We start from the raw sequence: 12,485 nt of genomic DNA on the forward strand, positions 1-12,485 counted from the left end.
TTTTAGTTTCGTGTTAGTGATATTTTTTCCTTGAGTGTGAGGGAAGGTGTCTGGTGTGTTCTTTTAAATGTTTTACGGTAAAGCACACATTCTTTGAAAAGCAAATGTGTTGTAGCAACAAATAAAAAATATGTTGGGAACATCTAAGCATTCCCTGTGGATAATGGAACAAATTCAGGTCCTGGCACTGTCAACAGGTTGTTGAGTTACCATTTGTTTGGATGAATGATGCTATTATTACATATGTGCTGGTATAACCAGTGACTGTGGTTATTTGCTAAAACCGCTAGCAATTGAAATTGAATCCATTACTTAAAGGCAGGGGAGTTTTGTTCCAGAATATGACGGCGATTGGGATAAATACGCAGCAGAAAATAAGAAAGTGCCAGGATTATCAGGTACAACAAACTAACATAATAAGAAGTCAGGCTTGTGGAAAATTCCGTGGTGGTTGTTCTTTAAACAATTAGATTTATGCAGAAAGGCTAACACTGAGAAAGTTGAGTGCTGTGTACTGTACAAACAGGTACTGCATCTTAGAGTGATGGGAATTGTTAACAGAAATTTAATTATAAATTGAAGAAAGGGTCTGCCCACATCACAAGCAAGGTAGTTAGCACAACAATCAATGCAATTAACATTAGCCTGTCATTGACATGAAGAACACACTTGAATACACTGCAAGACTGTACCAAAGACCAAAGTATTGATAAGAGTTGGAAAGAGTAAGGCTAGACACAGGAAGAATGAGAACTGGTATGGAGCACTGAAATCCTAAAATTGGGTTTTTACCTGGCTTTGCTGCAAAGTCTGGTGAGAAGGCAGTAGCATCTGGTGTCACAGCAGCTACAGTGGTGATGAGTTACTAAAATTATTACAACATGGTTGGTTAAATTGATGCTCCTTAAAACATAGCTTCATGTGCAGAAGAATCCTCAATTTCCTCTGCTTGCCATCAGTGGCTAAGCATGTGCATCAGTCTGCATAAAAAACTAGACCAAAATGGACACTGTAGCTATAGGCTGTTGTGCTAATGATCACCTGTGTCCTACACAGGACAACTCATCTCCAAAAAGACGTAATATGAACAAAGTAGGGGCACAGAGTGAGAAGGTGAGGTGTACTCAGTTTTATTATCAAGGATTCCAAAACATAGGAGATTGAGGTCTGCACACCACCAACCACTGAGCGCCAATGGTGCCAGCAACTACTGCCACCTGCTGACCCTGGAAGGGACTGTTAGAACAGAATGTGGTTGCCACCCACTGTACTTGCGGAGGGAAGCTGCAAGGAAGTAGCTGGGTTCAAACAAGCAATGGAAGCTTCTCATTAGTCACCATCTTTGGAATGTTAATTAAATGAATGAATGAATAAATGAATGATGCTATCAGACTGAAACTTTGAATACAGTGACTTCTGTTCATGGAGATGGTATTGGTAGCTCTCCTTACTCAATCCAGTGAAATTAAATATGAAAAATTTGCCCATAAAATTTTTATTAATCTAAAGTAATTAGCATATGAAAATTTAAATTACATGATTACCTTCCTTTAATTATTACTAATTAAATGATGCTGTTATTTAAGGGAAAGTTTTGGTATTTGAATTGGTACACCTTGACCTGAGTGGAAGATGATTATTTTATGTTGGCATCTACTTGCAGTAGCATGTGTTGATGTAGATGGTACACTTGTTATGCCAGAAGTGATTTGTCAACCATGGTAGTCGGTGAGAGCCCCCTTCTCTCATTGTAATGACAGATGGAATTGTCCTTGATGACATCATAAATGTAAGCTCACCATATAGATTAATCCTCTCTTACTGACATAGGTCATGGCAGACATATAAAATCAGTGTGATAGGTCGGCTCAATAGAGCAGCAGAAGAGCTATTATGTTTTGTCTTACCATGACAACAGAATATATGAAGTTGCCTAATGTATCAATGTATCAACCCAGTGTGTCCAACGTGTCTATCAACCTGACAAGGATTTCTGCCCTCACTAAATTCAGGGCCATCTTCACCAGTTTCTCTGAGGATAATATGAAGAAAACTGTATGAAATGGACCTCTAGAGTTGAGTACTTCCCAAAGGCCATTGTTCATAGTGGCAGACAATGCTGTACGTCTTGAGTGGGTCAAGGAACACAGGTACTAGACAGTAGCTGACTGGAGGCATGTAATGTAGTTTGATTAATAGCGGTTTTGCCTCTTTTTCTAATGATGCAAGGTCTTTTGTGGCCTGCTGAGCCAATAAGGTATTTAGCCTGCGTTGTGTGGGGGATGTAGTTCAGTTCAGTTGTGGTTCTGTGATGTTTTTCATACTGTAATTTGAGCCCAGTCATTCCGTTTAGTGTGAACGCCAACCATGATTATTTTCAGTATTGTTGGTGCCCAGGTGTGGTTTCTTCTTCTTCTTCTTCTTCTTCTTCTTCTTCTTCTTCTTCATGATGATATTACTGTGGACACTGCTACTTTCCAGGACCTTAGCAGCCATGTTTAGAGGGCTCCATGCTTGCTTTCCTGGTTTGATGGATGCTCAAGAACCAGATCATGCCTTGACTGGCATGCTAAATCACCCAGCTTTAATCCTGCTGCTCATGTTTGAGACTGTGTGAGTCTGCAGGTGAAAGTCAACATCACCACAATTTGGTAGCTCTAAAAGATATAACCAATACTGAGTGTCAGGGTGAGGGGGTGGGGTGTCTATAATCTCTTAAGGCGGGTCCACACTGAGCGCGCCGCGCCGCGCTAAACGGCCTTGCGCGGCTCTGCGCGCTCAGTGTGGACGGCTAACCGCGCTGCGCTGCATCGTGTCGTGCCGCGCACTTTTCCGGCTGTTGTTGGTACACCAAAGGAAGTGGCGCGTTTGTGCGTGCTCAGTTTAGACGGCGCTTTGCTCGCTCCATGTTCAGACGGTGCGCACACTCCAACTGGAACACAGTCCGTGCCTCGGAGCGCGGACGGCGCACTCCTCTCTGTTGCAGCTGTGCACGGGGTGCAGCAGCACAGTGCGGCACGCTCGGTCTGGACCCGCCTTTATGTGTGCAAGCCCTGTTCTGTTAACTGTTTGTTCTGCCCTCTTCTGATCTTCCAGGACCACTTTTTTTCTATTGGTCAAAAGTAATATCTTATTCCACCCTGTGTTGATGATACTGTTTGTTCACACTTTTTACTTTCATGCAGTTTATAGACAGTTCTCTTCAATTACCATAGTTCTTCAATGCACCCCATAGCTTCTGGTGTTCTGTTGTTTGCATAACATAAAGCAGCTATAAAGGGATAGAGGAGTGTAGTATATGTGACTTTTTATGCTTTCCTGATGGATCTGTCGCAGATAGCTTCTCGGGTTTGCCACTGGATCCCATTGTGTAACTTTCACAATATTTCAATCAATGCAACTGCTAGACATCAGGTGGTGGTAGCTGCTGCTGTCACTGTTGCAAGTTGTGACTGATAATCGCATGGCGGTGTTGAAATTTATCATACCAGTAGCAGGCAATACACGTGCGTGGGAAGACGCTCGTAGTTGGAGGAAAGTGGCACTCCTTGTGCCCCCTGCTGGGAGCTGTGGAAATGCCTTCAGTGCATGCACTATGCCAGATGATCCTGCAGTTAAAGGCTGAAGTAAATCTCAGTAGCGCGTTGCGTCACATGATGAATCTGAAGGTTTTGTTTTCCCTGTTTTGATTTAATGGCAGCCAGTGCTGGATTCCAGGCAGTGCTTAGTTGAAAACCTGCATCCCTGTTGATAAGATTGTCCACCACACAGATGTGTATGGCCTCCTTAACAACACAGTCCCAGAAAGGTGACGCTGAGGATAAAATTTCCATCTGCTCGTAAAGCGTACAATGTCCCATGTCCAGGCAATGCTCTGCTACCGCTGATTTATCAGGTTTGCTCCAGGTGTGTATGATGACGGTGCTAGATGCAACATTCTTGCGTGGTTTGGCATGTCTGTCCAATATAAAATTTTCCACATTGGCATGGGATTTTGTACAAGCCACGTTTCCTAAGACCAAGGTCATCTTTGACCGAGCACAATAAATTCCTCAATTTTTATGGTGTCTGAAAAACACACTTGATGCCGTGCTTTTTGTGGATCCTTTCTATTCTTGAAGACATGTGGCCAAAATAGGGCACATGCGGCCAAAATAGGGCAAGACTGCTGTTGCAGTGGCTGCCTCTGCTTCTTCATTTACGTCTATGCTTGGAGTTTGCTTAGAATGGAATGCATGGCCTATCTGCCAGTCAGAATAGTCATTCTGTTGGAATACCATTCTCAGGTGTTGTAGCTCACTAGGTAGACTGTCAGCATCTTAGACTACATGTACTCTATGCACCAAAGAGCATAGGACTCTACAGTGTTGGGCAGGATGACGGCAACTTGTGGACTGCAAATATAGCTCTGTGTGAGTTGATTTGCAATAGACACTGTGTCCCAGTGTACTGTCAGCTTTTCTTCTGACTATGACATCCAGGAATGGTAAGACGCCATCCTTTTCCATGTCCATTGTGACCTGCATATTGGGATGGAGTGAGTTCAGATGGCAGAGAAACACAGGCAATGTCTCTATTCCATGGGGCCACACCACAAAAGTATTGTCTAATACCACCAGAAACAGGAAAGTTTGAAGCTTGCCGACTGCAGTGCTTTTTCCTCAGTCTTCCGTACAATAGTTGGCCACCATGGCAACACCATCCACTTGTTCAAAATACTGGTCACGAATCAGATATAAGTTGAGGTAAGCACATGTTTAGATAGTGCCACAAAGATATAACATCAAAACTAACCAAAATATATGATGCTTGTAGCTGAAGTGCCTTCAGGTGTCCTATGAAGTCCTCTGAATTCTAGATATGGTGATCACACTTGCCTATGAGAGATCCCAACAGTGTGGTGAGATGTTTGGTCCGAAAGTAAGTAGAAGCTCCAATGTTGCTCACTACTGGGCGAAGAGGAGTCCCATCCTTATGTATCGTAGGTAGGCCTTACAGTCTTAGAGGAACTGCAGCCTGTAGGCATAGGCTTTTAGTCAGTTTAGAAGGAATGGAACTATTCTTGGGAAGATATAATGTTTTTCTCTGCATTTTGTCAGTTAGATCCTCTCTTAGCTTGAGATAGGCAGGATCGACGAGCAGTGCCTCCGTCTTGCTCTTGTAGTCAACTTGTGAGAGGAGGACAGTGGCATTCCCCTTGTTGGCAGGTAAAATGATGAGTTCTTTGTTCGTTTTCAAGTCTTGCAGAGCCTTCCTTTCTGCGGAGCTGATGTTGAGCTTGCTCGGTGGGGCTCATGTTAAAATTCGGCCGGTGTCCCTCCTAATCTCTTCTGCAACGTCACTGGGAAGCTTCAAAATTGCCTGTTCTATGTCAGTTGTGACATCTCAGATTGGAGCTGTCCGTGGTGTTGGTGCATAGTTCAAACCTTTCTCGAGCAATGCAACAGGTGCGTTGTCCAGAACTCCATCTGCGAGATTAAACATGGTGCGTTGACATGGTGCATTCCCTTCTTGTTGTTGGACCTAGAGACGAGAATACTTTGAAATTTGGTGGACCTTAGCTTGTTGTTTTGACCAGTCGGCTAGCACCCAGGTAGTGCTATCTACCCAATCCCAGGATAATGCTGAGATTTTGCAGAGACCTTAAGATACAGCAATAGCAATTTTGTGGACACCATGTACAGTTCTTGTCTTATGTAGTGCACCTTATCTCTCACTAGGGCTGCACTCGTCCATCGTTTACTTCTAACAGCAGCCGCAGATTCAATATGGTGGTTAAATGTAGCAAATGTTGGGACAGTTTGCTTGTCATGGCGTCTCAATAAAAATGCCATAGTGTGCAGCAGTCTACCTCTCTTATTACGTAACTTGTCAAACTCACTCACGTCATTGGCCATCTCCTCCTAGCTGCTGCTGTCACTGCTGCAAGGTGCGACTAATGATAATCACATGGCGATGTCGAAATTTATCATGCTATGAGTAGGCAGTTCGTGTGTGCAGGAAGATGCTGTTAGCTGGAGGAAAGCGACTCTCCTGGTGCCCCCTGATGGGAGCTGCGGAAAGGCCATCCGTGCGTGTGGTAGGGGCAATGACACGCCTGGGGCAACCTGATAATTCGGCAGTAGTGGAGTATTGCCTGGATATGGGACATGGTATGCTTTACGAACAGATGAAAATTTTATCCCCATCATCATCTTTCTGGGTTTGGGTTGTTGAGGAGGCCATACATATTTATACGGCATACAATCTTATCAACAGGGATGCAGGTTTTCAAGTAAGAGCATCCTGGTATCCAGCACTGGCTGCCATAAAATCAAAACAGAGAAAATGAGAACTTCAGATTCATCACTTCAAGCAATGTGCTACTGAGATTTAGTTCAGCCTTTAATTACAGGAGCATCTGGCACCACAGTCATTGCCCATAGTGCATGCGTGGGTGGCCTTTCTGTGGCTCCCAGCAGGGGGCACCAGGAGTGCTGCTTCAACTAAGAGCGTTTTCCTGAGTACGTGTATTGCCTGCTCTCGGCATGACAAAGTTTGAAACTGCCATGTGGTTATCATCAGTCGCACCTTGCGGCAGTGACAGCACAAGCTACCGCCACCTGAGAGAGAGAGAGAGAGAGAGAGAGAGAGAGAGAGAGAGAGAGAGAGAGAGAGAGAGAGAGAGATACTTTACTAACTGACAAAATATGCCTTTTCAGTGTTGTGTTAATATAATAATACAATGACTACTGCTACTACCACCACCACCTCCATCACAATACCAGCTTTTGTGCCTGTCCCATAATGTGAGCCACTTCTATTATTATATTTGAAAATCCTTGTGTTGCCACTCAGATCAATGCCTCTTGGATACTCGTAGAACAGATGAGTAACTCTAAAATACATTGCTGCTGCTGCTATTCATGATATGATGATAATGATAATGATAATAAAAAAACCTGTGAAGGCCCGGGAAAAGAATAGGCCTCTGGTATGTTCTGCCAGTCGTAAAAGGCGATGAAAAGAACAAACCACTAATAGGGTTAACCCCCCTTTTAGTGTGATTAGGTGGTTCAGGACAAATCTAATGAAGCCTCGGAAAAGCGCTGTCATGGTCAGGGACGACGCTTGAACCCTATGCCCGTCCACAATGGTAATGACACTGCTAGCCACACGGCAAATGATTTAAATCCAAATAGAGGTGTTTTGCAGGATATGCTTCCTGCAACCACTCTAGAAGGAAAACAAAGGCAGAGGATGAGATGATCAGATGAAGTTAACCAACACCTCATGTTCTGTTATTACCAAGCAACAAACTTGGGAACCAACACAACTGGATACAGATCACAAGTATACACAACATTTATTACCAGATATCCAGAATTAAAATTTTTAACAGAACAACGACTAGCTGATGGGATTCGTGTAGTAACCAAAAATAACAGGATACCCCAGTCAGAATTACAAAACATCAAACAACAAGTACAACAAATAGTGGAACAAAATAATGTGCAATCAGAAGAAGAAGAAGAAAATACAGTAATTGACTCAAACATCCCAGAGCAAGCAAACAAAGGACAACACACATCAATGAAACAATCAGAGGAAAACGAAATCTTAAGACGGCCACCAGAACAAGCACAAATAGAACATGAAGTGACGCACATGTTAGATATAGAAGAAAAGTTTCAGCTACCATATATAGAATACAAAGACACAAATACAGACATTAGACCATTCTTTCATAGACCACCAAATAACCCATAAGTTGAAACAACAATAACAACTATCAACACAATCATACACAACAAAATAAAAGAAAATACAACTATGGAAGAGTTACAACTACTGGTTTATGTAGGAGCACTCACTATACTAAATATACACACTGGGCAGAGATCAGAACCAACCAACACACAGAAGAAACCCACAAAACCAGCATGGCAACACAGGCTACAGATCAGAATAGAAAAACTGAGAAAAGACATCGGACAGCTAACACACTTTATAAGAAATGAAATATCAGACAAAAAACGAAAAAGGTTAGGTAAAATCTCACAACAAGAAGCGATAGAGCAATTAGATGAAAAGAAGCAGAAATTACAAGCATTGGCCAAACGACTTAGAAGATACAAAAAAAGTGAAAATCGATGGAAACAAAACCAAACATTCAACACAAACCAAAAGAAATTTTTTTCAGACAATAAAATAACACACACATTAAAATAGACAATCCACCAAACATAACAGACATGGATCACTTCTGGAGCAACATATGGTCAAACCCGGTACAACATAATAGACATGCACGGTGGATACAAGCAGAAACAGACACATACAAGATAATACCACAAATGCCTGAAGTGATAATTTTGCAACATGAAGTCACCCGAGCAATTAATTCTACGCACAATTGGAAAGCCCCTGGAAATGATAAAATAGCAAATTTCTGGCTAAAGAAGTTCACCTCAACACATTCACATCTAACTAAATTATTTAACAATTACATTGCAGACCCATACACAGTCCCTGATACACTTACACAAGGAATAACTTATCTGAAACCTAAAGATTAAGCAGACACAGCAAACCCAGCAAAATATCGCCCCATACCATGCCTACCAACAATATACAAAATATTAACTTCAGTCATTACACAGAAATTAATGACACATACAACACAGAACAAAATTATAAATGAAGAACAAAAAGGCTGTTGCAAAGGAGCACGAGGATGTAAAGAGCAACTGATAATAGATGCAGAGGTGACATATCAAGCTAAAACTAAACAAAGGTCACTACACTATGCATACATTGATTACCAAAAAGCTTTTGATAGTGTACCCCACTCATGGTTACTACAAATATTGGAAATATACAAAGTAGATCCTAAATTGATACAGTTCCTAAACATAGTAATGAAAAATTGGAAAACCACACTTAATATCCAAAGCAAGTTCAAATAATATCACATCACAGCCAATACAGATTAAGCGTGGAATATACCAAGGAGACTCATTAAGTCCTTTCTGGTTCTGTCTTGCTCTGAACCCACTATCCAACATGCTAAATAATAGAAATTATGGATACAATATTACTGGAACATACCAACACAAAATCACACATTTGCTATACATGGATGATCTAAAACTACTGGCAGCAACAAATCAACAACTCAACCAATTACTAAAGATAACAGAAGTATTCAGCAATGATATAAATATGGCTTTTGGAACAGACAAATGTAAGAAAAATAGCATAGTCAAGGGAAAACACACTAAACAAGATTACATATTGGATAACCACAGCGACTGCATAGAAGCGATGGAAAAAACAGATGCCTATAAATATCTAGGATACAGACAAAAAATAGGAATAGATAATACAAATATTAAAGAAGAACTAAAAGAAAAATATAGACATAGACTAACAAAAATACTGAAAACAGAATTGACAGCAAGAAACAAGACAAAAGCTATAAATACCTATGCTATACCAATATTGACCTACTCATTTGGAGTAGTGAAATGGAGAAACACAGACCTAGAGGCACTCAATACACTTACACGATCACAATGCCACAAATATAGAATACATCACATACATTCAGCAACAGAAAGATTCACATTAAGCAAAAAGGGAGGAGGAAGGGGATTTATTGACATAAGAAACCTACACTATGGACAGGTAGACAATTTAAGAAAATTATTTATAGAACAAGCAGAAACTAGCAAAATACACAAAGCAATCGCTCATATAAATACATCAACTACACCACTGCAATTTCATAACCACTTCTACAACCCTTTAGATCACATAACATCAACAAATACGAAGAAAGTAAATTGGAAAAAGAAAACACTACATGGCAAGCACCCGTATCATCTAACACAGCCACACATCGATCAAGAAGCATCCAACACATGGCTAAGAAAAGGCAATATATACAGTGAGACGGAAGGATTCATGATTGCAATACAGGATCAAACAATAAACACCAGATATTACAGCAAACATATTATTAAAGATCCCAGTACCACAACAGATAAATGCAGATTTTGCAAACAACAAATAGAAACGGTCGATCACATCACAAGCGGATGTACAATACTAGCAAATACAGAATATCCCAGAAGACATGACAATGTAGCAAAAGTAATACATCAAGAACTTGCCATACAACATAAACTTATAAAACAGGACGTTCCCACATACAAGTATGCACCACAAAATGTACTGGAAAATGATGAATACAAATTATACTGGAACAGAACCATTATAACAGATAAAACACCACCACATAACAAACCTGACATCACACTCACCAATAAAAAGAAGAAATTAACACAACTAATCGAAATATCCATGCCCAATACAACAAATATACAGAAGAAAACAGGAGAAAAAATTGAAAAATACATCCAACTGGCTGAGGAAGCCAAGGACATGTGGCATCAGGATAAAGTTGACATTATACCAATTATACTATCAACTACAGGAGTCATACCACACAATATCCACCAGTACATCAACGCAATACAGCTACATCCAAACGTATATATACAACTACAGAAATCTGTAATTGTTGATACATGTTCAATTACCCGAAAGTTCCTAAATGCAATGTAACATATACCGTACAGTTAAAAGGAAGTCACGCTTGATTAAGGTCCGCGTCACTTTCCATTTTTAGCCAGACATAACGTCTGAGACAGGAAAGAGAAATGATGATGATGACGATGATGATGATGATGATGATGATGATGATATTGTTTTTCAGGCACTGAAACTGAGCAAGACAGCACTAGGTGAAACAACAGCAGGCCAAATTGTGAACCTACTTTCAAATGATGTTAATCGTTTTGATGTTGCTGTAATATTTGTCCATTATCTATGGTTGGGACCTGTAGAAACAGTAATTGTAGCATATTTTCTGTGGAATATAGTAGGAGTATCAGCACTAATAGGTGTGGCATCACTGCTGCTCTTCATACCACTGCAAGGTAAAAATTAATGATAAGTGATTAAACCAAACTTTTCTATATTTGAATAGGAGATGGGGCTTTAACGACTGAAGTATAAATTATTGACCTATTTATAGGATACCTGGGGAAAAAAACATCTACCTACAGATTAAAAACAGCCATAAGGACAGATGAACGTGTCAGACTAATGAATGAAATAATTAGTGGAATTCAAGTTATAAAGATGTATACATGGGAAAAACCATTTTCAAAGCTTGTGTCTCAAGCCAGGAGGTAGGTTGTCATGTTTCTTACTGTCCAATATTCCCAATTTTATTTAATAAGTAGAAAACAAGTGTTTTATAACCCATGTTTTCTTTTCAGGCATGAAATTAAATCCATAAGGGTCACATCGTACATTCGTGGTATACTGCTTTCATTCATCATGTTTACCACCAGAATATCAATATTTCTGACTATCTTAGCATATGTTTTATTAGGATATGAGATAACAGCAGAAAAGGTAAGAAAAGAGTGTGTGTATTGCAAACATACTTATGTCTGATGAAATTTATTTTTTTGATTTATCATCAAAATGGCAAAAATATAATTGAAGTTTGCTTATTAAAAATGTGAATGTGGTAACTTTATGTATTGGTAATAGATGTATCAGCATCTTACAGATCTGAGGAGTTAATCAATAAGAATTTATACTTATGATGAAGAATAAATCAGGTAGATGCGATTAAAAGTTTATCAGGCTTCCAGAGCTGCAGTCCAGAATGCTTGTCAAAAGTTGGGTGTAGCTGTTTGATCTAGATTATTGAGCTCATATGAAAATAACAACAATATAATGAAATTGGTAGACTTCTGTTCACCACATATAGCAGGTGTTGAGCTGCAAACAAGCACAGTGAAAAGACTGCTGGAAAAAAAAATGAAGTCAGGTGGAGAGAAGAAAGGGGAGAGGAGAAAAGGGGAGAAGACTATAGGTGCATTGATGGAATAGGTGTGTGTAGTGCTAGAGTGAGAGCAGGGAAGATGATAGGTAGGCAAAGGACAGGGACTAGCAAAAGTTGAGGCCAATGGGGTAACAGGAATGAAGAATATGTTCAAGGGAGAGTTTCCACCTTCACAGAGAAGCTGGTGTTTGTCAGAAGAATACAGATTGTGCTAGCTGCGAAGTATTCACGGAAGTGTTGGGTGACATGTTCGGCAACTAGGTGGTTCAGCTGTCTCTTGGACACAATTTGGTAGTGGCCATTCATGCAGACAGACACATTGTTAGTTGTCATGGCCTTGTAGAAAGCAGCTCAATGGATGCAGCTTAGTGTGTTGATCACATGGCTGCTTTCACAGGGGCCCTTTCTTTGATGGGGTAGGAGTACCTGTAACAGGACTGGAGTAGTCGGTAGTGGGATGATAATACAAGAGAGGTCTTGTATCTAGGCCTGTTGCAGGGATATGAACCACAAGGCAAGGGGTTGGGAGCAGGGTTGGGCAAGGATACTGCGTACATTTTGTGGCAAAATACCATTG

The 12,485-nt window shown here is 40.5% G+C and overlaps 1 protein-coding gene across 2 annotated transcripts in view; it reads left to right on the forward strand.

Moving 5' to 3' along the window:
- Positions 1-12,485, forward strand: part of LOC126457998 (probable multidrug resistance-associated protein lethal(2)03659) — a 266,562-nt gene that overhangs the window by 198,760 nt on the left and 55,317 nt on the right. For both annotated transcript variants that reach the window (XM_050094769.1, XM_050094770.1), the window contains 3 exons: positions 10,763-10,985; positions 11,084-11,240; positions 11,331-11,469. In XM_050094769.1, the coding sequence (XP_049950726.1) occupies positions 10,763-10,985; positions 11,084-11,240; positions 11,331-11,469 (519 nt within the window). The remainder of the gene's footprint in view (positions 1-10,762; positions 10,986-11,083; positions 11,241-11,330; positions 11,470-12,485) is intronic.

This window comes from Schistocerca serialis, chromosome 2 (genome assembly GCF_023864345.2).
Source record: "Schistocerca serialis cubense isolate TAMUIC-IGC-003099 chromosome 2, iqSchSeri2.2, whole genome shotgun sequence".
Lineage (NCBI taxonomy): Eukaryota > Metazoa > Arthropoda > Insecta > Orthoptera > Acrididae > Schistocerca > Schistocerca serialis.